Source organism: Mesocricetus auratus, unplaced genomic scaffold, assembly GCF_017639785.1.
Source record: "Mesocricetus auratus isolate SY011 unplaced genomic scaffold, BCM_Maur_2.0 Super-Scaffold_100027, whole genome shotgun sequence".
Classification (NCBI taxonomy): Eukaryota; Metazoa; Chordata; class Mammalia; order Rodentia; family Cricetidae; genus Mesocricetus; species Mesocricetus auratus.
This window is the reverse complement of record NW_024429208.1, coordinates 21,481,587-21,508,698: the sequence shown is the minus strand read 5'-3', so window position 1 is coordinate 21,508,698 and position 27,112 is coordinate 21,481,587. Positions and strand designations below refer to the sequence as shown.

At 43.7% G+C, this 27,112-nt stretch overlaps 1 protein-coding gene across 3 annotated transcripts in view; it reads right to left on the bottom strand.

Moving 5' to 3' along the window:
- The window catches only part of Mypn (myopalladin), an 83,831-nt gene that overhangs the window by 31,750 nt on the left and 24,969 nt on the right, over positions 1–27,112 (bottom strand). For all 3 annotated transcript variants that reach the window (XM_040732377.1, XM_021227604.2, XM_005070812.4), the window contains exons 3-8: positions 17,803–17,978; positions 15,919–15,970; positions 12,620–12,716; positions 11,172–11,243; positions 2,312–2,453; positions 76–99 (exon numbers count right to left, since the gene is read on the bottom strand). In XM_040732377.1, the coding sequence (XP_040588311.1) occupies positions 76–99; positions 2,312–2,453; positions 11,172–11,243; positions 12,620–12,716; positions 15,919–15,970; positions 17,803–17,978 (563 nt within the window). The remainder of the gene's footprint in view (positions 1–75; positions 100–2,311; positions 2,454–11,171; positions 11,244–12,619; positions 12,717–15,918; positions 15,971–17,802; positions 17,979–27,112) is intronic.

Here is a 27,112-nt window from a genome sequence, read left to right as displayed (position 1 = left end):
TTACAGCATCTCTCCACGGATGTGTATCTCAAACCACTCATCACACATTAAGAAGTTAGTTGAGACGATCTTTACCTGGCTCTGCCATGGATCGAGGTTCTAGAGGAAGAAAAGACAAAAGGTTGTGAGCGAGTGTCTACTCTCCTGAGAAGCTGCATGTCCATCAGAAGCTCCCTGGAGACTCTCAGTGTCTTGCTCACTTGGGGGTGGAGTGGTCAGGACAATCTGTCAAGGTTAAGTAACGACCCAAGTACCAGTGGCCTCAATAAGATGTGGTGATACCTTGTTTGTATAAATAAAGCGTGGAGCTTGCCACTAGCTGACAGGAAGTGAAATAGCTGGGCAGAGAAAGGGTTATAGGTGGGCGGAAAGGAACTCGCTCTCTTTTCAGCTGGCAAAGGTCAGGTGACTGTGGCCTGCTCCTTCATCTCTCTGATCGTTCCGTTTTTACCCCTATATCTGACTCCAGGCTTTTATTATTAGACCAATTAGAACTCGAGTTACAACGAGGTCACAGAGGGGCAGCTGGAGAGCTGCTAAATAATGCTTCACTTTGCAGCACACCTGGGGTCACATAGTGAACTTAAGTCTCAGGCACCCAGGCAAGGCGGAGTGTCAAAGGAAGGTGGGATTCTGAAGGATTAGTGTCTGTCTTGCTATCTATCTATCTCTATGTATCTATTGTCTATCTATGCATCTATGTATCTATGCATCTATCATCTATGTATATATGCATGTATTTATGTATGTATCTATTGATCATCTATGTATCTATCTGTCTATCATGTGCAAGCCACAGCTTTCGTGTGGAGGTCAGAGGACAACTTGCAGGAATCAGTTCTTTCCTTCCATCCTGTGGATCCTGAAATCAAATTCAGGTCCAAAGGCTTGAAGGCAGGAGCCTTTCCCTGCTAAGCCATCTCACTAGCCCATGAGTTGCTGTTTGAGAAATATTCCTTGGCTCTGGGCTGTCAGGTGCCTATAAAGTGGAGCTTCTTCTTTCTATAAGATTTGTGATCTTAAGGGCTTCAGGACTTGCATAAGATTCCTTGAAGTCTCGTTCATTATCTTAAAATTGTCTAGTTTTCATCAAAGTGCCTACCACAAAATACAGGTGTTCCACACATGTATCCAATCATAGACATTCAACGAATACTGTACAACTATGTAGAAACCTAGTACTTCTGCACAATGCACAGAATTACTGAAGCACTTTTCTTTTCTCAGTTTAATGGTATTCTGAATTATCACTGTTGCTGTCCCCATGCATGTGGAAGTCAGAGGAAATATCTTCATGTCCTCCACTATATGGGCCTGGGGACTGAAGCCAAGTTGTCAGTCTGAAGGCAGGCAGCTTGACCCAATGAGCCAACCCACTGGCCCATAACTTACTAGTTTTAAAAGTAACAAAACTTGCATATAGTTTAGTATGCAAAAGGTCCTGGGTTCAATCCTTACTACCTCAAGAAAGAAAACGTTATGATTATGGCTGGCAAAATGGCTCAGTGGGCACTTGTCACCACGGCTGATGACCTGAGTTCACTCCATGGGACACACAGGGTGAAAGTGGAGAACTATTCCTGCAAGTTGTCCTCTGACATCACAAGTGTCCATCCTGTAGTACATGTATCCACATATACAGACACACATATAATAAATAAATGTAACTAAAATTTAGAACAATAAATAAAAGTAAGATAATTATATCAATATGGAAAGACATCTTATGAACTTTTGTGTAAAAAAAAAATCAATTATAGTTGGGCATAGTGCAACATGCTTTTAGTCCTAACACCTGGGAGGCAGAAGCGGGAGAATCTCTGTGAGTTCAAGTGCAGTCTTGTCTACATAATTCCAGGTCAGCCAGAGCTATTTCTCCAGTCCCCTCCAGTCTATTAGTTACTTAATTCATTGTTAAAAAACACAAAAACAAGCCAGGTGTTTGGTGGAACATGCCTTTAATCCCAGCACTCGGGAGGCAGAGGCAGGTGGATCTCTGTGAGTTCGAGACCAAGCCTGGTCTACAGAGCGAGTTCCAGGTCTCGAAAAACAAACAAAAAAAAAAAAAAAGAAAGAAAGAAAGAAAAGACTATAGGCTGGAGAAAGGGCTTAGTGGTTTAAGAGCAGTGACTGCTCTTCCAGAGAACCTGGGTTCAAATCCCAGCACCCACATGGCAGCTCCCAGCTGTCTATAACTTCCAGATCTGACATCCTCATACAGACATACATGCAGGCAAAACACTGATGCACATAAAATGTTAAAAAATAAATTATTAAAAAATGTAAGACTATCAGAGAAGCATCCACATACTCTTCTGTAAGATCCTGAAGTCTGGAGAGTCTTCTATTAAGGTCCCTTCTCGGTACCACTCGACTTTCGGGGACGGGGCTCCTTTTACCCGGCACTCGAAGACAACCAGCTGCCCCTCAGAGGCTGACAGGTTCTGTAGCATCTGGCAGGAGAGGAATATGTTATCACCTACTCACTTGGGGACTGCATCCCACTGCTGGGTTTCAGGGACTCCGTCTCCACCCTTGGATTCTTTCCAAATCTACATCTCTGGCAGCTTCAACCCAGTGAGGGTATACTGAGTCCAGTTTGGAAATAGCACCATCCAACCCTTCCGGGACTCTTTCTTAATTTACCTCCATGTAAATGCTAATCAAATTTATTAAATATTAGGTCAAACATTTTGAGTAAAGGAGATTTTTTTTTAGTAATTTCTGTTTTCAATTGTTAGTTCTCTTTTTCTTTTGTATTCACTCTTATAATTTGGATTTTTAAAAATTTTCATCTAAACAAAACTTATGATATTTTGTGCATTGCCCTGACATATGTATAACCCTTGTCTAGTGATGTGGGTGGCATGGACCTCCCCCCACCAACAGCTATGAGTAACGCCTAACACAAAAATGATAGACCTACTTAAAAATATTACAAAACGGGGTGGTTTTGGTCAACTGCAGTTTTCAATCATGAGTTCTATGGATGACAAGGTCTTGTCCCAGTGTCAAAAGGTAGAACTCTGGCCTGCATGAGCACAGCAGTTGACTTTTAATTTAGAGGTGTCTGTGAATTGGCTTTATGACGACTGCCAGGGGGTACTGTAGTTGACTTTTATGACTGCCAGGGGGCACTGTAGTTGACTTTTATGACTGCCAGGGGGCACTGTAGTTCAACATCAATGTTTTGTTTTTTATGTAGGGCCAAATTTGTTTGCTGAAATCATTCATGACCTGAGTAACTCAGAGTGGTTTATGAATTAATAAAAGTGCTACTGAACTGAAAAATCTAATTATTCCTCATTTCCCCGCCACGTCTTATAATGACAAGAGAGAAGGCAGACAGCATCCATGTGTTGTATGCTATGTCTTCTCCCTGACCTCTGAGAAAACTCTGTGCTAAAATGTCAGCTTTGGTGCCTATTGAAATCTTTAGTAGCTGTCAAACATCTCTCTGGAATTAATATGTAATGGAGTTTTCATTACTTCTGAGGTGAACAAGTTAGAAAATCAACTTAATAGCCTCCAATAAAAATGGCGGTGGAGAAAAAAAAGGTCAGCAATGGTGATGGCATAGGCCTTTAATCCCAGCACTCAGGAGGCAGAGGCAGGTGGATTATTGTGAGTTCCAGGACAGCTAGTACTGTAACACAGAAAAACCCTGTCTGGAGAAACAAACAAGCAAACAAAAAGGTTGTGGCAGAACAGATTGTGTAAATGATATATGGCAAGCTTATCAAATGGATTTATGGAGAATGAAGTCAATCTACATGTTCTAACATCACATGTGGCCCAGTTTATTTGCTAACCTAGTTCTCAGCAGGAAGTCTGTGAGGCCCTCTTGCAGAAGGACCCTCTAGAGAGGCTGTGAGAGAAGCCCTATTTCATGATTGTAATTTGACAATAAAAGTGGAGACCTATGTTCTATTTGAGAGGTCAGCCAAGACACCCACAATGCCTCAGCGTAGAGGGTAGGCCTGCTAATGTCTCAGGTATGAGGCAGTTTATTCCCATAGGAGCCAACGCTCCGCAGGAAGATTCCAAAGTATTCTTACAAGCCACTTAGTCACTATTGTTGCAAATTGTGTGTTTTTTTTCTTTTTCTTAAAGTTTACTGTTTTTGGTTACTGTGTGTTTAGAGGCTCATGAGTATCATGGCACACATGTGGGCCACTTGCAGAGGTCAGCTGCTGCCTCCCACCAAGTAGGACCTGAGAGTCAAACATAGGTCATCAGGCTTGGAGACAAGGGCCTTTACCTGCTGGGGTTTTCTTCCCTCCCCTCCCCTCCCTTCCCTTCCTTTCCTTTTTTTCCCCGGTTATTCGAGACAGGGTTTCTCTGTTGGCCTGGAACTCAAAGAGATCTGCCTCCCTCTGCCTTTCCAAGTGCTGGGATTAAAGGTGTGTACCACCATGACCTGGTTCTTTTTTTTTTTAAGATTTATTTATTTTATGTACAGTGTTCTGTATCCCTGCAGGCCAGAAGAAGCCACCAGATCTCACTACAGATGATGTGAGCCACCATGTGGTTGCTAGGAATTGAACTCAGGACCTCTGGAAGAGCAGGAAGACCAGCTAGTGTTCCTAACCACTAAGCCATCTCTCCAGCCCCCTCCTTTTTTCTTTTAAAATCCTGCCTCCTGTCTGGATGTATAATTCTCTCTCCTCTCTCTCTTTCCCATCATTGTTACCATCCTCCTCAACGTCTTCATCAGAGCTAAGCCTATACCATTATGTCCCTGAAACTCCAACACTGTAAGATAAGGCTTCACGGAGGCAGAGACAGGTGGATCTCTGTGGGTTCCTAGCCAGTCTGGTCTACAAAGCCAGTTCTATGACAGCCAGGGCTCTACAGGGAGAAACCCTGTCTTGAGAAGAAACAAACAAACAAAACCCCCGTAAGATAAAGAAACCTCTCTTCTCAATGAAGGACCCAGCCTCCAGCAGTTGCTTACAGTAAGGAAACAGACAAACACACAGAAGATGTGCAGACTTGGCCACGCGCACCTCACTTCACTATAGGGGGAACAGAACAAACCAACCAGTCCTCAGCTAAGGAAGGCTGAGTTAATTTTTACTAGAAATTATGGGTTGGAACTAAAGTCATATGTCAAAAGTCCACAGTCTCTCGAGGTAAAACAGTGTCCAAAGTACAAATCAACCGTATTTGTCACCATACAGATCATCTTTGAGTTCACTCATTACCAAACTGCTGGGCTGGAGGGACTCCAAGACCAGCCAGCACTGGACCCATTGTTTCTGCTCTTCCCGAAGCTTCCAGAAATACAAGCATTTGCCACAGGATAAATTCGAACACGTGCCTGTTTTGTCCCTACCCTTCATCAGGTGCTGCAAATGTGGGTTCCTGCTTAGAGGACCTTGGCTGACAGATGCAACACAAGGGTACCTTCAGAAACAGCATCTCCCTTGTTGGTTATAGTACATTATCAGTTCTTGCAGAGAACCTGGGTTTGATTCCCAGCATCCACATGGTGGCTCACAACTGTCTGTAACTTCAATTCTAGGGGATTTGATGCCCTCTTTAGGCCTCTTGGACACCAGGTATGCATGGGGTACATATACATATATGCAGACAAAACACTCAAACACATAAAAAATATATATAAAAATTTTTGAGGATAGTTCCAAGGTGGTGGGGTGGTGGTGGTGCACACCTTTAAACCCAGCACTCCGGAGGCAGAGGCAGAGGGATCTCTGTGAGTTTGAGGCCAGTCTGGTTTACAGAGTTAGTTCCAGGACAGGCTCCAAAGCTACAGAGAAACCCTGTCTTGAACACACCCCCCTCCAAAAACAAAAAAGAATAGCTTCAAGGTTCATTTTTTTCATTTATCTTTTTGTGACTATATGTATCTTCATTTATGTTTTATGTTTACATTTATTTATGTTTCTGCACCTTTGGGCATGATGCCCGTGAATGTTTACAGTGCCTTAGGCTGGAGTTAGTCCAGAAAGGTTTGCCCATATAGACCAATGGGAGATAGTGAGATGGCTCAGCAGGAAAAGGGGCTTGCTACCAAGCCTGAGGATCTGAGTTCAATCCCAGGACCTACATGGTAGAAGAAAAAAACTGACTCCCACAAGTTGTCCTATGATCTTCACACTTGGGCCCGTGACCTGTGCAACACACACACACACACAGAAAAAAATGTAAAAGAAAAAAAGCTAGACAGAAGGCCCTTTGCTACCTGGTTGTCACAGGCTCCCCAGGCAAAGTCTCTGGATTTGGAGGATTGGGAAAACAGACCCTGAAATTTTCAGAAATCTGGATCTGGCCACTGGCCCAGTTATTTCCGGGTTTCCTGCCTCTGCTGTTATATGATTTAGTGCTCTTCAAATTCTCGACTCCCCTGCCCCCTTACACTCTTCAAATTACTGCTGAAGCAGCCAGAGCCAGGGTTGCTGCAGCTTTGAAAGCCCGCCAGGGCAGCTGCCATTGAGTGGGAGGTGACAGGAGCAAGATTCTAATTTGGTCGCCTCCCTCCCTCCGCACTCCAGAAGTGTGAGTGCTGTTCTCTTCCTAAGCAGAGTGCAGTGTCTTTGATGCTGCCAAGAGGAGGAAGGGTGGTCTAGCGCCATAGCCAGAATGTTTGAAAACACAAGGACGGTGAGATGGCACGACAGAGAAGGAAGGGCCCTTGTCACCCAGACTGACAACCTCAGTTCCATGCCTGGAGTGTACAAGGCCAAGGGACAGAACTGACCCTGTAAGTTGCCTCTAAACTCATGCACGTATTGTGCCCAAACAAATACATCTAAAAAATTAAAAGCAACAAAACATAGAAGGCGGGTAACTCAGTCGGTAGAGAGGTTGCCTAGCAGGCACAACGCCCTGGGTTTGATTCCCAGCCCCGCATAAACCAGGTGTGGTAATAAAGACCTTGTAACCCTAGCATTGAGGAGGTAGAAGCAGGAGACTGAGAGTTCAAAGTCATCCATGGCTACTTAGAGAGTTTGAGGTCAGCCTGGCTTACAACAACAAAAAGGGGGGGCTCTGCTGTGCGTCGGAGCACCTGCCTAGCATTCAGAAGCACATACTCAAAACACAGCAAGCAAACAAAGGGTACAGGCACCCTCTGTGTGCAAACTCCTCCGGAACCCCATAGTCTGCTCTGAACTCTGTCTCCATTTGTCCCGGCAAGTCTCCTTTTCACCTAAATCTTCTATAAAAGGAAGCTCGTTAAAGAAGGGGGAAAGGAGTTAAATAAAACTCTCCCATCAGTGCTTTTGAAAAACGACGGCTTGCCTTAATTGGCAAAGAAATGCTTTGTTGGGCTGTATAGAAAGTGAGTCACAAGAGCCATGCCGCCAGAAGTCCCTGAAGAGATAAACTGAGACAGAATAACCTGGACAGATGTATGCAAATCACCTGCTAGCACTGCTCGGTGGCGGCGAAATGCCATCCTTGGTAACTGTGACTCAGAAATTCGCTAATGACACTGGCAGGGACTGTGACCTCAATCCTGCCCTCACTGATGGAAACTAACGTAAGCACACTGCGGCTGATAAGTCTCTCTGGAATCTGAACCCCCAGCCTACCCTGGTGCCCCATGTCCCTGAACAATCCCATTTATGGAGGCAAGAGCCTACATTCAGAGGGCACAGCAAGCCTCCTTAAGGTTTGTGTCTGTGTTCCAAGAGCTGGTTTCCCACCAGCAGGCTAGCATTTTTTATAGATTTCACTGTATCTAATGATCAGTCCATTTTCCCATTTTTATTTGTCAAAGGCATATATGTATCTGCCAATCAGAGCATCTAATCAGAGAGAGGTGTTCAGAGTCACCCCAGTGAAGCCGTTAAAGTGAATTCTTTGATTGACCTTGGAAATTAAGTATAAAGAATGTTACAGGGTCCTATCTGACTGTCTCTCTCTTTGTCTCCTCCTCCTCTCGTGCTGAGGGTTAAACCGAGGGCTTTGTGCTTGCTAGATAAGTACCTAACTATTGAACTACACTCTGAACCCAGACCTTAAAAAAAAAGCTTTTCTTGAGGGAGGGTCTTTCTGTGTAACCCAGGCTGGCCTTGAACAGCCTCTCTCTGTCTCAGCCTCCTGATTGTTAGGATTATAGGCATGCGTCAGTATACTTCACCTTTTATCTGCACATTACACATAGCTTTCAGGGTGATTGGGAAAAACTAATGTGATGAATGTGCTCTGGGGGATAAGAATCTTAGCACAGCTGAGATTCGAAACTGAGTGGTGGCGGGTGCTGAGGATGGGGAGAAAGGGGACTGCTGGGACCACCAGAGTATTGGTGGATTAGCTACTGTGGGAGAGTCGGCCCTGTCTAATCCGTGATGAATGGACATGACAAATGCTTTATTCTGCGTCACTTTTAAACTGTCTCTCAAGGCTAGATTGCTTAGCAATGATAAGAGATGAAAAAATAGTTACTAACTGTAACACACACAACAGACACACACACACAGGCACACCAATACACACACACACTGACACACACACACACACACACACACTGATATATATACGCACACAGACACAAAGACACACACACAATTTTTCTTCAGGGTCTTGTACTAAATCATAACATGGTATTTTCCTACTTCCAGTGTTTTACAACAGTGTAGCTGAAACACCAGAGGCAGATTATTAAGTGAGTCTAAAAAACAGAGATATCTTTTTGCTTGTTTGTTGTTGGTTTTTTTTTTTTTGGTTTTTTTTTTCAAGACAGGGTTTCCCTGTGGCTTTGGAGGCTTGTTGTTGTTTTTTGAGAAAGGGTTTTTCTGTGTATCACTAGCAGTATTGAAACTAGATCTGTAGACCAGACTGGTCTCAAACTCTCAGAGGTCTGCCTGCCTCTACCTCCCAAGTGCTGGGATTAAAGGCGTGCGCCACCTTGGCTCAGCATAAAGAGATAATCTTATTCACACAAGGAAATGTGATTAATCAACATGGAAATGGGTATATAGGCATTACTCTAGACTCTGGGATAGATTTTGGGAAGCCATTTGGGATGATCTCATCCAATATGGCTGAATTCCTCTTCCTCATCTTGGGCAGTCTGGAGATTTGGGGCTAGATGATTCTTTTCTGTAGGGGCTGGTACCCTGTGTGCTGTACTGTTCTGAACAACATCTCCAAATGCCACTAGCACAGCTCTCTCACGTGACAACCACAAGTGTTCCCAGACATTACAGATGACCCATGGAGAACAAAATTAACCACAATTAATATCCATGACTCAAGCCATATTTTTTTATAGAATAAAACTCTCTTTAGTCTTACAATTTGCTATTCATACTAGGAAGAATATCGCTAAGACACATGATTTCCACAATATCAAAAATTCTAGTGTGACTTATTTTTTCACCTTTGAACTCATTGTCTTGGGCAACAGACTAAGACTAAGATTCATAGTCTTAGAAGTGGGAAACCTTGTTTCTACTCCTGATTCTGCCATTAACCAGACCTTTGAGGTTGGCTGACTTTTAATTTAATCTCTCTGACTCCATCCCCACCCCCTGTTAGTTTTTCTCCCTTGTAAATGAAAATCTCTAACTGGATTTTCAAGTTCATTATACAAAGACTGTGTGATTTAGAATTTGGTGACTGCTATAGTCACTAATACCAAGGAACAGAAGATCGAGCTCTTTGTCCTAATCCAGGCTTTACGTTAAATCTCCTAAGATCATTTAGCTCTGTTTCCTTGAGCACCAAAGCCAGCCCCACAAACTAGATCCTCCTGAAAGTCATCATACAACTCTGGAAGAACAAGTAGCCAGGATCTTGTCACCTGATGTCCAGGAGTGACTGACAACCTTTAGAACGGCCATAAAGGACAGTGTGGTTAGCAGTGAGTAGTACACTTCCCTTATGACAAAAGCTGCCATTAGAAATCTGAGACTTGGGGCAGTGATGAACCCGCAGTAAATGGCCTAAGTGTTACTGTGACTACTGTGCTACGTATCTTACCTGTGATTCTCCATCTGTAAAAAAGACACACTACAGTGGTTGGAAACACAAAGAGAATGTGAAAGACTCCTAGCGGATATGGATGGAAGAGCGGGCCCAGAGTCTGACTGACAACTACATTTCAATGAAGAAGGATCTCTTCCACTCCATTCCTCTTCCTCCTGCCGAGGCCATCATCCTGCCTCTCCTGGGTCTTCCTTGCCCTGCCATGAGGCCTGCACCCCAAATGGGAGGCACTCCCATGATGCCAATGAGCAGCTCTCCTGTTCCTGGGATGAGGTCACCCATGGGAGGCCTCATGCCCGTGATGCCTGGGCCTCCAAAGATGAGACCTCCTGCTCTCTATGGCAGTGTCTACTCGGCCTGACATAACTCGGCCGGGCAGATAAGAGCCGAAGAGCTCTTTCTCAGTTTTGTATTTCTTGTTCTGTTTCCTCGGCAGTCCCTTGCTGAGCCTGAGTGTTTTCTAGCTGCATGACAAGGAAGACTTTACCCTTCCTAACAGAAAGAATAGTTTGGGAAGGGAGAAGTGGGGTAAAAAGTACAGTTTGCAGCCAGGCAGTGCTGGCACACACCTTTGATCACAGCATTCAGGAGGCAGAGGCAGGCAGATCTACATGAATTTGAAGCCAGTCTGGTCTACAGAGTGAGTTCCAGGAGCCAGGGCCACACAGAGAAAACCTGTCTCAAAAAAAAAAAAAAAAAAAAAAAAAAAAAACGGTACAGATTTCACTTGTATTGTGAAATATAAAAGTAAAATTGGCAACTGTTTTGGTTAAAAACAACAATAAAAAGAAGAAATCTAAGACTTGGAGGGGGGCTGGGGACATAACTGATAGAGTGCTTGCCTAGTGCACACAGGCTGGAGTTCAATTCCTAGCAATGAATAAACTGGGTGTAGCTGTATACACCTGTAATCCCAGCACGCGAGAGTTTGAGGTAAGGAGGATTAGAAGTTCGGGGTTATCTTAAATTACATAGCAAGTTCAGGGCCAGCCTGCGATATATGAGATGCTATCTCATGAAGTTAAATAAAATAAATAAACCTGGGACTAGACATGATACCATAGAAACTATCAAAACACAGAAACCCTTAGTCCTACACTGTACTCCCAAAAGACAAATCCTGAGATAAAAATCAGAGGCTCTCAGGTCCTTTGTCTGGGTTCCCTGGTGTTTAAAGTCCTGGCAGACAGAAAGAAGTCTTATTTGGTTACCTTTGTAAACACTGGAGCTGCAATGATAGGCTTTCCATCCAGTCCTTGCAAATAGTTGGTAGGACTCTGGCACTGTAAGAAGGGAACCGACAATACATTCATTGTCACCAAGATGGCTGCAGGGATAGGCTGAGATAACAAATCTACGGACTTCGTTATATAAAATTAATCTCAAATCAAAAGGCCAGTGTTTTCTAAATTCATGAATCACAGGCTTGAGATTATAGATTAAACCTATTGCATTTCTTCCCAGGTCAGGATGGCTGTAAAATTACATTTTCCCCACTCTATATGGGTCCAGGTAACTAGGCCTACTCTGAAGAGGGCTCATCAAGTCCCTGGGGCTACACAAATCACTGTTTAAAGACCAATGGATTTGGGCTCAAAGTTGACCCTCTGCATTATTGAAGAGGTTAGATAAGTAGTCCTCAATATTTTTTAAGTTGTAGATCAATACACGCAGCAAATACATTTAAAAAGTGTAATTTCCTAGCCGGGCGTTGGTGGCGCACGCCTTTAATCCCAGCACTCGGGAGGCAGAGGCAGGCGGATCTCTGTGAGTTCGAGACCAGCCTGGACTACCAAGTGAGTTCCAGGACAGCCTCCAAAGCCACAGAGAAACCCTGTCTCGAAAAACAAAAAAAAAAAAAAAAAAAAAAAAGTGTAATTTCCTATTTTAAAGTACATGGATCCATGAATTTTTTATGTATGAGTAGAAAATGCCTGGAAGTCTCTCCTGGCAATTATTACTATTAACAGGATATTCATCTGAAGATAAGGGTGTAGAGATACAAACTTGACTAAAGTTGATGGGTTTTTTTTAAAGATCTTATTTTAGTTTTAATCATATGTATAGGTATGTATCTCCATTGTGCATATACCTTCAGGTATCCAGGGATGCCAGAAGAGGCAGTTGAATCCCCAGGAACTGGAATTATGGTTGGTTGTGAGCTGCACAAAATAGGTGCTGGAAATTGAATTTAGGTTCTCTGCAAGAGCAGTGCTCCCTCTTAACCAGTGAGCCATCTCTCCAGCTCTGATTAAAGTTTTTACTTATGCTTCTATACATTGAGTATTTTATAATAAACATTGTCATCAACTTGAAACATGTGAGTCATTACTATTTTTTGAAAAAAACAAAGAGACTTCCTGCTTGCCTTGGAAGTAGAATTATTCTAAGTTCCATGAAATAAAGTTAACACCCATTGGTTCACAAAGGACCGGCATCGACTTTTTATAAAACAGTGGTGCCAGAGACTGTCAAGTGTCTCTTTTCCTATGATGTTTTCCCAAGGAGGAAATTAGGTCCCCAAAGCCAAAGGAAGCAATGAGCTCATGCGGCAGAAGGACAAATCGATTATCTTAACAATAAATTACAACAGAGGAGTAAGACCTTGCCACGCCAAGCAAGGCAGTCATGGTTACTTATGTTCAACTTAGATTTGTACCTGCTGGACGGTGGACACTCTGGGCTGGCCTTGGGCTACTGGAGGAATGGCTGCAGAGGTAGTGGGAGGAGATGACAACTCATTTGGCTTCTGGATTCTGAGGAATTATTAAAACACAGATTATAAAACAGAACTGTAATTTCTCGTAGAAGTTAGCAAAACCAGTAATGTCGGTACTGCTGGCTGTTGGATATAGCAAGTCTTTGACAGTGTTCTTCAAGTATTCACCAATGTTTCATTGCTACACACATGAAGACGACATTCTTAGCCTTGGATTCTTGGCTGGGGTACAGCCAGTGAGTCAGAGGTATCAACGGTGACCTGAGATTCACAAGTGATGGGCACAGCACAGGCTGGAGATCATTTTTAAAGCTCTATTTTGCTGCCACTATCTCTATTGTTTTTCCCTTCTTTTTTGAGACAGGGTTTCACTCTGTAGGCCAGGCTGGCCTGGAAGCCACAGTGATCCAATTGCCTCTGCTTCTCAAGTGCTGAGATTAAAGGTCTGAACCACTGACTTCGGCTCTCTCTCTCTTTCTGCTGGCCTTGAGTTGGCTATGTAGCTGAGGGGGACTTTGAACCTCTGATCCTTTGGCCTCCTGAGTGCTCAGATTTTACTGGTGTGAGCCACCATACCTGTCTTATGTGGGCTCAAGTCCAGGGCTTTGTGCTCACTAGGCAAGTGCTCCACTAACTGGGCTTCATCCCCAGCTCCTCCTCTTTCCATTTTGAGCAAATGGGGCGGGCGGGAAAGAAAGAGGTCAGACTTTGTAAATCTTTATTTCTGGGATTTTGCCTTGGCATACAGTAGAAATATCCTGAAGTCGACAAGCTCTTCAAATTTATACTTCACTTATAGAGATTTGAACCGGGAAGTACTCTTGAGAGGGATGCAGAAGGAACATTAGTTCTGTGAAGAAGATAGAGGTCTGAGGATCTGGCCAGAGAATCATGGCAAGAGAGAGAGGCTAAGGCCTAGGAAAAGGCAGCCCTTTGGGTAGAAGATTCTGGTCCTCCAAAAGAGCACTGGGAAACAGAAAATGCTGGGCTTAAAGGGCCCTCAAGATCTTGACCATGGGTCTTTCACCTACGGCCCTTGGAGACACATGACCACTCACAGTAGGCTACCCTTTCCATGGTCTGGATGCTGCCTCTCAGTTTCTTCATCTCTAAAACGGGAAAACAATCATGTATAGCCCGTGAGTCCTTTAGGAGGGCTAAAGAGGTAGCACCCACCACATGCTTAGCTTGTCCTTCCTTCCACCATGCTCAGTGGAGATGCCTGTGGGATCATCGTAAAACTGAGGAAGACATAAAGACACAGAATGAATTTTCCTCAGACTGGCAGCACGTATTCTAAGAAGCGAAATTACATGGCCGATCGTTGTCTCCATAGCAAGTTTCCCTCTCCGATAGGAGAGTCACTTAGTTTTCCACATGGCTGCTCCATATAAAAAGTATTTCCTAACCTTCATTGTGGTTAGGTGTGTTCCTGTGATGACTTTCTGGACATGGGCCATGAGGGAGAGTGATATGTGCAGCTTAAGAGAGATGACTCAAAAGGAGGGTTGGTGTGTCCTTCATGCCTTCCTTTAATACTAGGGAGATGGTGCCATGTGTTAGCACAAGGCGAGCAGAAAGCTCGATCCGACCACTAGGGACCTACGATGCCTCATGCTGGTACCTAGTAGACTGAGAAGTCCATTTGCCAGACAAATCCTGATCTGTATGTAAATGAGAAGTAAATGTCTGTGTTGTTTAAGTCACAGCTAATTTGGTCTCTGTTATGTACAACTGACTCTAAAATCTTTTCTGTAACAAGGAAATTTAAAGCAAATGGGTTAAGTGAGCTCTCTCACTTATTGAAAATTAGTCTTTGAAGCAGGGCAGAGGGGAGAATGGGGGAGTGGGGAGGCAGAGGAGCCAGTTGTGGCTGAGCAGGAGTTTATTATGGAACCCAGAGAGGGAGCACTCAGACTGGCTGTGGGTGGATGAGTAGGAATTTCACAGCAGGAAATCCCACAAGGCGCAGTTTGAAGGAAAAGCTGAAAACGAATGCTGTGCTGTTTGAATGTGGTGCCAGGCACTTGGAAAGCCAGACACAGAAGGGACAGAGGGCAGCCTGGTTGACATTCTCCTGAATATAGCTGAGTATGGAGGCCACTTGAAAACTTTAAAAAAATGTTTATTTGTTTCATGTTTGGTTTTGTTTTCTACAGATAATTTTTTTTCTTTTCAGGACCGGGTTTCTCTGTGTAGCTCTGGCTGTCCTAGAACTTGCTCTGTAGACCAGTCTTCAGATAATCTTTTCTAAGCCAGGAACAGGATAAGACCAGAACACTCAGTTTGAGAACAGTTCTCTTCAAAGTCTATAAGAGAGAGCAAGCCTGGGGCAGAGAGGAAGACCTTTAAAGGAGCGATAGCAAAGAGACACAAGAAAGAGGAATGGAACAAAGGCCTCCTGAGCAATGGTGGAAAGGGGTGAAAGGTGAAAGAGAAACCCTTTGCGTACTAATGTTCATATGCATACAAGAGCTAACAGCAAGTTATTGCAAGGGTAGATACACGGAATGCCTGAGGAGTAAAACCTGGTTTTTTTCCCCCTTACGGAGCTTCCTCAGTGTCCACAGCTCTGGGAAGCCTTTCTTGATCTCTTTCTCCTTTGACCAATGTTGTGTCCATCCAAGTCCTGCACAGCCTGCACATGGCCGGATTCTGCTGCACCTTCTCACTCTTGTCCATTTCTTGCCATACTTCCTGTACATGTCCCTCCACTAGACCTTAAATCTTGAACGGGCAGGAAGCCTGTGATTTTTCTTGGTGTCCACTGAATCTAGTGCAGTACCCGGGCCATAGTTAGGGCTCAGTCAAGGTTGTGAAAAGTAATAACTAGATGCCAAGACATTTGTATTGTCAAAACTCACGGCAATCTTCCTGTCTCAGTCTCCCAAGTGTTGTGATTACAGGTGTGTTCCACCACACCTAGCTTTATAAGTACTATTTAAAATGTATTTTAAAAGTTACTGGATTATATTTTTAATCCTGTAGATAAAAGCATGATAATATTTCAAAAATGACATTTCATTTTTTTAAATACCAGGGGAGATGTAAATTGATCTGGTGGGTAGGATTTAAGCAAAACCAAATTGAGTCTTCCCCAAATCTGCCCACGTATATGTATGTACATGTACATGATTTCTTATTATGTTAGGATCTTCCATGGGACCACCTCCTTCAAGTTCTAGACATTAATTAGGTGTTCCCTTGGGGTCTGAGGATATTTAGGCTATTAGCTTTACCGATTCATCTCTTCTTTGTTAGGGTCCCCTTCTGAGTCAGAGGAAGAAACTCCTAGAGAAATGAAAACAAGAGATGGGTTTTTTAATGTGATAATCTATTAAACAAATTCCTAGGCATTTGAAAACCTAAAAAAAAGGAGCTTAGTGGCTCCTCACATGAACATCCAATCTGTCAATCTGTCAAAGGAGGGAGTAGACCCTAAGAAGCCAAAGGAGTTGATCAAGGACACGCGCCTAGTGAGTGACGCAGTTCTAATGAACAGGGTCACATTCTGAATTCCAGTGTGTGAAACACCTGCTAAGATCTTTGGACTAACAGGGCGGTCTTCGCAGGCATCCCTGGTGCTCATAAATCCGCACAGAGTGGGTGAAAGGGGAGATTATTCCAGATTCCAAACAATGCAGGTGTAGGCGGGAGCTCTTCCGTCCTGCCCTAATACTAACAAGCCACCCTCCATCATGGGAGTGGGAGTGTTAGCCGTCCAGATGCCAGTGGAGAAACAAACAGCAATCCAATCTCAGTTCTCCTACCAGGTCCTGGATTGATTTCTCAGGATAGGAAATTCCGGGGATACACAGTAGAGCTAAGCCTGGGGGTGTTTATTGTACTCCAAAACCTTGAGGCTGAAAACACGGGACACACTCCTATAAATGTATTTACTCACTAAATGTCTGTCGAATATTCAATATGTGCTTAGTTCTGTGGAAACTATCAGAGATGAAGAGCAATGAGACCACCTGGGCCTTACAATCTTCTCGGCAAACGAGTGGCTTGGTCCATGATCATATGGTATGTAAGTGCTGGAGGCAAGGCATACCTAAGGTATTATACAGGCAAGAGAAAGTACTGGAGAATGGTCCTCCAGATAAAACTCAGAAGATGAAGCAAACAGGAACTTAATGGGTAGCTGAGGTCTACAAATTGTTTTCTCCTCTAAGTCACCCCTGCTTGGTGCTGTTGCAAACACCACCTCAAAGCCAGACTTCTATCCCTGCTCAGGACCTTCCAGAATTTCCTTTGTTATTCACAAGCAAAGCCCTTGCAATGACTGATAAGGACTTAAAATCAGCTCACTGCCTCCCTCCACCTCAGCCTCACCTTGAACTTCAGGCCTGTTTCCTATTACTTTCCTCCTTGCTTACTCTACTCTGGCCACATTAGTTCAACTCTTCCTACTTTATTTAAGTTGTTTTTATTATTATTGGCATTATTAGCCTCTCTCTCTCTCTTTCTCTCTCTCTCTCTGTCTCTGTCTCTCTGTCTCTGTCTCTCTCTCTCTCTCTCTCTCTCTCTCTCTCTCTCTGTGTGTGTGTGTGTGTATGTACACATACATGGAGGTCAAATAACACCTTTTAGGGATTGGTTCTGTCCTTCCACTGTGGATACCAGTGATCAAACTCAGGTTCCAGGCTTTTCTATTTAGTATGAAGCATCTAGTTGGCCCAACACGCTGGCTCATTTCTACCTCAAGACTGGTGGTGTTCTCTCACCTCTGGGCTACTGCATTTGCTGAATTCTCTGCCTACAGTGATTTTCCCCTTGACTCTCCTGTGACCACCACTTCCTCCAGGTCTCCCTTCAAATGTCACCTGGTTAGTGGCATTAGGTCACCTAATCAAAAAATTATAATACACATACTATTCATTTCCTATTTCTTTTGTGATGATGTCATTTATCATCATTTCTCTCATCCGTCTGCAGTTTCTCCCATTATAACGTAAATTCATCAGCACATCATCCATCTAAACACTTTGGTCTACTCAATTCATGCCTACTACTCTCAGCATCTAGATGGGTAAATAGGCCCTCAGCAAATGTTTATTTAATCACTCATAATTATATTTTGATAGTGTATGTCATGCTCCAGAAGGATGTAGCTTTACCTTCTATGTAAATCTCAGCAGAAGTTGAGTCTGTCCCATAGATGTTGGAAGCAAAGCACGAGTATCGTCCTGTGTCCTCTTCAAAGGCTTCAGCGATGGTCAGTGAGTGCAGGTTTCCTGCCTGAACGATGTGAATGTCTGGAGAGTTTTCAAGCTCCTTGCCTTCACAATACCACCTGCAAGGAGGAGCATATGGCCATCAGACACAGGGAAAACAGGAAAGCTGTCCGCATGGTGGAATTTACAATACTCGGGAGGTAGAGGTAGCAGAATCAGAAGTTCAAAGTCATCCTCAGCTTCACAGTGAATTGGAGGTCAGCCTGAGCTACAGCAGACCCTGCTCCAAAACAACTACAACAAACCACACCAAACCAAACAAACAAAACTAAATAACATCAAAGATTTAGTAGCAGAGATGGCTCCAGACATTTTCTGAGAAGGAAACTTACAAACTCTGAGTCAGATTATTAAACAATCCTTTGTTTTGGTTATTGTTTGATTGCAACAGTGAGAAGAGTTGTCAATATTCAAACCACACTGATATCTCATTCCGGAAATTGAAAAGTAACTCCTATAAAAAATTACAGAGGTTAAGAGTTCCTACCAGGTTTGCAAAGGAGCCCAGTTTGGTTCCAAACATTCAGGTTAGGTAGCTCACAACCCACTCCCCCATCCAGGGACCTGATGCTCTTCTGTCCTCCACAGGCACTTGCTTTTGTATATGAACCCACTCATAAACACATAATTTTAAAAAATTACACAACTGAGAGATGTTGAGAAAACAGATACTCTCAGTCCCAAAGCTAGGACTGTGATACAGATGTTCATTTCTTCCCAAATTTTTGTAGCATGTGCCAAGTGCTACTTCATCTTATCTAGAAAGCACCAAAAAGGTAGTAAGTGTTTACCATGTCAGGTGCACTCTCATTGTGTCTGACACTGTAAGAAAATTAACTCATTTTGTTACTACTTCTCCCAGGACTGGCCTAGCCAAAGCAAATAGCCCAAGAAAAATGTTTCTATGGGTGATACATGGTTTACTTGTTTCTTTATTTGAGACAAGGTCTCACTATGTAGCTCTAGATGGCCTAGAACCAAGTTGGCCTCAAACTCAAAATCTACCTGACTGTCTCCTGAGTGCTGGAATTAAAAGTGTGGTCCACATGCCCGGCTTGATCTTTATTTTAATTCTATATACTTAAAGTTAGAACCTTTTACTACATATAGTATATGGGTTGGGTGTTTTCTTTTTTTGTTTTGGCCAAAAGTTTATAGAGAATAATATGTGAAGTATTTAGGGGCTGGAGAGATGGCTCAGCAGTTAAGAGTGCTACCACTTTTACAGCAGACTGCAGTTGAATCCCAGAGTCCATATCCAAGTGGTAAATAACTGCTGTAACTATTCCAGCTCCAGGGGATCCAACACGCTTTTCTGGCCCCCATTCGTACCTGAATTTACATGCACGTATAATTTAAAAAAGTATATATATATATTTTTTTTCGAGACAGGGTTTCTCTGTATTGTTTTGGAGGCTGTCGGTCCAGCCCGGCCTCGAACTCACAGAGATCCGCCTGCCTCTGCCTCCCGAGTGCTGGGATTAAAGGCGTGCGCCACCACCGCCTGGCTAAAAAGTATATTTAAAAAAAGAAAAAAATTTAAAATGAAACGAAAAATGAGTACTGAAAGATGAAAATAGAATTTTTCCCATAACAGTTTTGGGAAAATCTATTGATCACCCACTCTCACATATATTAGTGACAGTGAAACTATTATTCTTATGAAAGGACTCTGGAAGTGATGCTAAAATTACAGATACATTTTATTCTTGGAACCAACAATCTTATTGGAGTCTATGTACGGAGAGACTTACAGACATACAAAATGACAAACATACAGGCTACTGGTTGGAATAGCAAGCCATGATACAGCCACACAACAGAACACTGCAGCTCCAAAAGCAGGATAAGAGGAAGCACAACGGCTGTCGGTGTAGACGGCTCTCTAAGATATCCTTAACCAGCAAGTGGCTTCACCCCTCCCTCCCACCACTTAGTGAAGCAGGATTCTAAGACTCACTCTACAAATCTCATCTGTTTACCTACTTCCTACAACCAAGCTGTTCTCTACTTCGTGCATAAACGTTTCACAGCCACCCCAGTATCCAAACCTCCGTCCAGGTTCATACCCTCTTCCTCTGCTTTTCCTGTACCTATAAATATAACTCATCCATCTTCATTTGGCTCAGATATCACCTCCCACACGAGGCTACACTTACCACCCATGGTTAGCACGTTTTCTAACTTCACCTTTAAGAAAAGATCTATCTCTCTGGGCAGTGGTGGTGTATGCCTTTAGTCTCAGCACTCAGGAGGCAGAGGCTGGTGGATCTCTGTGAGTTCCAGACCAGCCTGGTCTACAAAGCTATACAGAGAAACCCTGTCTCGAAAAAAAAAAAAAAAAGATCTATCTTCTCATGTCATGAAAGTTTTGATGACATAGGATCTTCACTGAGTCTCTGTTTTGGAATTCTATTTGTCTTGCTAATTTCACTGGATTGTAAACTCTTAGACTTCTATCTCCACAAGGAGAGGTCTGCCTCATCAAGGACAGTGCCTTATGCTCTAGAAGCAGCGGCAGGGCGGTGTAGGTCTGTCTGCTCTCTCTTTGGGCATCTTATCTCAGTCCTCAGTGTCAAGCACACCTCCACCTCCACATCTGCTTTTTCAGCCCCAACTCTCTTTTCATCCTTTTCCTTCTGTTTCAGCCGGATTGGGTTTTCTATTCTGTGAGCACATTGAACCTTCTCTACCATGGATTCCTATTTGCTTTTTTAATTTATAAAAATTATTTGTGCCGGGCAGTGGTGGTTCACGCCTTTAATCCCAGCACTCGAGAGGCAGAGGCAGAGGGATCTCTGTGAGTTCGAGACCAGCCTGGTCTACCGACTGAGTTCCAGTACAGGCTCCATAATAATACAGAGAAACCCTGTCTCAAAAAAACAAAAAAAATTATTTGCATGGAATAACATTCCTACCACACATGCTTGTGGAGGTCACAGGACAACTTGTGGAAGCTTCCACTAGGTAGGCTCCAGGAATTAAACTCAGCTCATCAGGTTTGGTGGCAGGTCCCCTTTACCTGCTAAATTATCTTCCTGCTGGCCCTTGAGATAGGATCTTACTAGATGCCTCAGGTTGGCCTGAAACTTGGTGTGTAGCCCAGGCTGACCTTGGACTTTTGGCCCCACTTCCACCCCCTGAGTGCTGGGAGTACAAATACACGCTCTCACACCTGGCTCCACTGTGAGCCTTTTGTGATCCCTAAAATCATCCGCCCCAGATCTTCACAAAAATAAGTCTTGCTAAGTAAGACCACTGCTCAAATGTCACTTTCTGGGGGAAGCTTCCTTTTCCCAGTGTGGCCTCTTACATCCATCTACTCTATCATGCTAACCCGGGCATTAGTAACTTTTGTGTAGTTGTGACCAAAATACCTTGGATAACAACATATGAAGGGGTGTTTATCTTGGCCCAAGGTTTAAGGGGGTACAGTCCTTGGTTATTTGACCCCATGCACTTGGGGAGAACATATGGCCACAGGAACATGAGTCAAAAGGGGCTTTTCTCTTTATGGTTGACCAGAAACAGGGAGAACAAGGCCATGAGTTAGCATCAGGTATCATCTTCTAAACCAGTCCCAACAACCTACTTCCTCCAGCTGGGCCCACTTCCTAAAGTTTCTAATCTTCCAGCATGGCGTCAGGAACTAGACTACCGTTCAATGCATAAGCCCGTGGGGGACGTTTATATCTAAACCACAGCACCTTCATTTGTCACCCTCTCGGCACTCCCTACCACGTGGAATCTTACAAACTTACTTCGCTACTGTCTGCCCCCCTCAGCACACTTAAAGGCCTATGAGCCGACTTCATCAGTCCTATTTACCGCTACAAACCCATCATCTACAGCAGTCAGTGCCCTGGTACAGGGTAGGTCCTCGGAAATTAATTAATTGTTGATGGACTTCTCGAACCACCAAATGATGGGAAACATTCATAGTTGATTGATGGGGAAGTCCTGTGTATATGTCAATAAAGCACTGTTGGCCAATAGGGAAGCAAGATAGGTGGGACTAGGAGTCAAGGAGGACTCTGGGAAGGAGAAACACAGGGAGTCATCATGTAGCTGCCATAGGGGTAAGAAGTCCGGACCCTTTTCTCCAGTAAGAGAAATACTTAGATTAACAATTATGGAGTAAATACTTAAGTCACAGCTAGCCAGTAAGAAACAAGTAAGGCCAACAGCATCATAATTAATATAGCCTCCTGTGTGTTCATTTGGGACTGATGCGGCTCTGGGACCAGGCTGGCGGGAAGGCTTCTCCCAACAGTTAATGTTTTGTGAGTATTTAGTTTGCTTCATCAGATTCACTGCCTGTCTCTGGGCAGCAGACACAGGACCTGAAGCTGCTAAGACAGATTTACAAATCTCTCAGAGCTCACAGCTAACCCAGGCTACAGGGAGTGGCTGTGAATGAACCAGAAACAGGTATAAATACTGGGCTTTCAATTAATTTGTCATCATTATTCTCCATTTGAAATACCCATAAAATGAAACTAAAAGGGTTTTTCTTTTCTTTTCTTTCTTTCTTTCTTTCTTTGCTTGCTTGTTTGCTTGTTTATTCCCGGTGTGGGGGTGTCAGAACAGAGGCTCTTGTAGCCAACACAGGTTTTAAAACTTGATACGAGGACAATGATGACCTTGAATCCCCCATCCTTCTGACCACACCGCCTGAATGCTGAGATTGCAGAAGAAAAGAACTTCTCAAGGGACCAAGCCACAAAAACTAAAAGAATGGGAAGATAGACAGCACCGACAGGAACAGGCTAGCCCAGAGTCAAACCAAGCACATCCTTGGGAATGTCAGTGAAAGATGCGTTGATACAGCGAAACCCCAGAAATCTGGGACATGGAGAGAGGAGATTGCTGACATCAGGGGAGAGGATGTGGAGTGTAAAACAGGGGAAAGGTAACACATTTGGAAAATGAACCTGCACCCCAGGTCACTGCCCCTCAGCTGAGCAGTCAGGAGGCTCAAACTTCAGGGTGAGCTAGCAATCAGAGATCCCAGAGGGAAACAAAAGAATGTAGAGCTTCAGGGGAAAATGAAGGGCTATAGAGCGGGGCGTTTGGAAATTTCACAAACTGATGGTAGAATTGGGACAAATTTGTTTCACATTCAAACAACTTAGGGATGAAATCACCACCACCAAGAACCAGGTCAACAGTAAGTTAGGACAAATGAACAGTACACCTTGTCCTTCTGGAATTGCAGTCTATGCAGCTGGGGATTCCATGAATGCAGGGGTGGGAACCATATTTGCATTGAGATACACAGACTTTGTGGGTTAGTGTTTTCTCAACGGTATACAAGAGCAACTATTAGTACACTTATTATGCCAGGTATGTTCTTGTTCATGTGTTAAACTTTTTACATTTTTGGGTGTGCACCATAGCAGGTGTGGAGGTCAGAGGACAACTTGTGGGAGTTGGTTCTTTTCTTCCATCATGTGGAACCCTTAAGATAAATTTTGATCCTCAGGCTTTGTAGCAAGTGCCCTTACCCCAGCTAAGCCCTCTTGCTGGCTACAGAGACACACAGACACACACACACACACACACACACACACACACACACACACACACACACCTTCCTTTTATTTAATTTTTTTTTGATGCAGGGTTTCACTGTATATTCCCAGCTAGCCTGGATTCACTGTGTAGACCAGGCTGGCCTCAGACTCACAGAGATCTACCTGACTCTGCTTCCCAAGGTCTAGGATTAAAGGTTTATGCCACCAAGCCTAGCCTTTAAATTTTATTTATTTATTTAGGCTTTTTGAAGTAGGGTTTTTCTCTATAACAGTATTGGCTGTCCTGGTGCCAAAATCACAGAGAACCGCCTGTCTCTGCCTTCTAAGTGCTGGGTTTAAAGGTGTGCGCCACCACTGCCTGGCTAAAATTTATTTTTAAGTTAGCAACCAGAGTCATAGGTTTAACTGTGGCCTCTTCACTCACAAGGGACATTGTACTTTGTCCTGATGTGTTCTTCCTCCATCATGCTACCCCTCCTCTCCCTCTGCAGCTACCTTCCTTCTCCCAGACAGGTGCCCCCAACCCCGCACCCCTGCTTTCACGCCACGTGTGTTCTGTTAGCCTCTCCTTTCCCATCAGCCCTAAAGATGAGACCCTCCCCTCTCATGTCATCTAGATGCAATTTAAAATACAGGGGACAGTCTGGGGTCACAGCTAAGTGAGTGATGACTGCCTACCACACATGAAGACCTTGACTCCAAAGAGAAAAATGTATATAGGACAATATGCATCAATCCTATGCAAACAATAAAGTACATAGTTTTATACAGGGGACCTAAGCATCAAAGGTGCTGGTATCCACAGGGAACATTTGGGTCCAATTCCCAGGGAACAGTGTGGTGCTGTGTAAACAAAGAAAAACTCTTCTAGCCCATCAGGCTTTCGTGAAGGACAGTTTCCCAGGAGCAAGCAAATAAACACTAAATACTTTTTGATATAACAATGTGACAATATACTGAAGCAACATAAAAAAGAAAAAAACAGGGGTGCTGGTTTAATGTGGGGGTGCTAAGTTACCACAGCAGACAAGGAAGCTAGTAGAAATAGCTGACCCTAGCATACTAAGCAACGGCATAGCAAGCATGTCGCTGAACTAGTGTCTCTCACTTTCAGTGAGAACAAAAGTGAGATTATCTGCCTTTGTGTTCATGCTTACAATGACAGGGCAAAAGCCACAGCAAGCAAAGAGAGTCCAGAGTGCTTCAGCCACACGAACTGGAGCATGCCACAGAGCTGACTGTGGTACTGGGCCCACCACACCCAAAGAGAGCAGACTTTGACAAAGCAACACAAGTCATTACTTTTTTTTTTTTTTTTGGTTTTTTTCGAGACAGGGTTTCTCTGTGGCTTTGGAGGCTGTCCTGGAACTAGCTCTTGTAGACCAGGCTGGCCTCGAACTCACAGAGATCCACCTGCCTCTGCCTCCCAAGTGCTGGGATTAAGGGCATGCGCCACCAACGCCCGGCACTTTTTTTTTTTAATCAATTCTTTTTACCCCCTTTGGAGGCGGGGATTCACCGTGTATGTGTAGTCTGGCTGGCCTAGAACTCACCAAGTAGACCAGGTTACCTTCTATCTCCCAGGTGCTATAACGAAAGGTGCGTGCCACCATACCTAGCAACTTTTTATTAAGTTGTAACTTTGAGTCTATGTTTTTTAATACTCTGTCTGGAGTGGGATGTGGTATAGGGCAATTCTGCCGCACGAGGGAGGGTCCTTCTGCTGTACTTGAATTGAAGGTTAAAGTGTTTAATGCATGGAGTGGTATTTTAACTTGAAAGGATGACTGATAACCAGTTATGGACACTCAGACATAGGTATCCCACAGGCATTTTCTCACAAATCAAGTAAAAATAACTGACAACATTTGTTGCTAATGGTTAAAAAAAAAGTGTTTTCCAAGAGAAATTAGAAAACTTTTGTGTCTCCCACAGTGAGTTTAGGTTTCTTACTATCTTAAAGTTTTTTTGTTTTGTTTTGTTTTTTAATGAAATCAATGATTTAACAAATGAGTTTTGCTTTTTTTTTAATGCCAGATGAGAAATTTTGGAAGGTCTGTATTCACTTTCCAAATGACAGATGGAAGACATTGTCCCTACAGAGTTCAAAGTGGTCCACTGGGTTTTAACACAACAGAGGACAAAAGTTCTTTGGTAAGGTTCAGGTCTCACTCTTTGGCTGACCTCTAGGATCTGAAGAGGCTGTAAAACACTTCTGTTTCCAACTCCCTATCAGCAAGAGCCCAAAGCGCGCATCACAATAAGCTGAGCACAGAGGCAAATGCAAGAGCCAGCTGTCTTCCTTCAAGGTAGACACAAAAACAATTGTAAAAGTTTGTGCAACGGGGCTGGGTACACGGCTTGGTTGTTAAAAGTGTCTGTTATGCAAACACAAGGATCTGAGCTTGGATCCCAACTCCTGGTGCTGGGGAAGTGGTGGTAAGTGGACCCCTAGAGCTCACAAGCCAGCCAGCCCAGCTAAATCTGTTAGTTCCAGGTTCAGTGAGAGATTCTGTCTCAGAAAATAAGATGGAGAATCGAGCGAGGAAAATAACAGGTGTCAACCTCTGGCCTCCATAAGCATGCTCCCACACACGTGTGTATTTGCACACACATGTGCTTGCATACATATCACAATATATCTCATACGAACACAAACTAAAGCAATGCCACTCTTCCAGCCTCACTTTTTTGACTTGGAAAATAGTTATGTTACTATTATTATTATTATTATTTTGGCTTTTTCGAGACAGGGTTTCTCTGTATTGTTTTGGAGGCTGACCTGGAACTGGCTCTGTAGACCAGGCTGGCCTCGAACTCACAAAGATCCGCCTGTCTCTGCCTCCCAAGTGCTGGCATTAAAGGCGTGTGCCACCAACGCATGGCTGGAAAATAGTTATATTATTCATCAAATTATTTGGAGTGACATATTTATTATTGTTGCTATTTTTTAAATGAGTGAATATTTGAAACATTCTAGAGTTTTTTTGGTTTTTTTTTGTTTTTTTTGGAGACAGGGTTTCTCTGTGGCTTTGGAGGCTGTCCTGGAACTAGCTCTTGTAGACCAGGCTGGCCTCGAACTCACAGAGATCCTCCTGCCTCTGCCTCCCGAGTGCTGGGATTAAAGGCGTGCGCCACCAACGCCCGGCCACACTCTAGAGTTTTAATATCTAACATGAGATGTAATTATAGCTCATGTAAACAAAATTTCTAGACTGGAGACTGTAGCTTAGTGACAGAATGCTTGTTTGGCATGTTTGATAACCCAAGCTCAATTCCTGCACAGGAAGGGGGAAAGGAGGGTTAGGAGGAGGGGGATGGGCATGTGGAGGGGAGGGGGAAAGGGGGAGGAGAAAAGGGGAAGGAAGAGGAGGAGGAAGGAGAGGAGACAATAAAACCCCTTCTTTTGGACCTCTGTGATCTTTTTTTTTTTTTTTTAATGTACATTGGTGTTCTGCCTGCACATATGTCTGTGTGAGGGTATCAGATCTTGGGAGTTACAGACAGTTGTGAGCTGCCATGTGGGTACTGGGAATTGAACCCAGGTCCTCTGGAAGAATAGTCAGTGCTCTCAACCACTGAGCCATCTCCCCAATCCCAGACCTCCGTGATCTTTAAGATTACAAATTTAAGATTACAAAGGGCAATGAAGAATA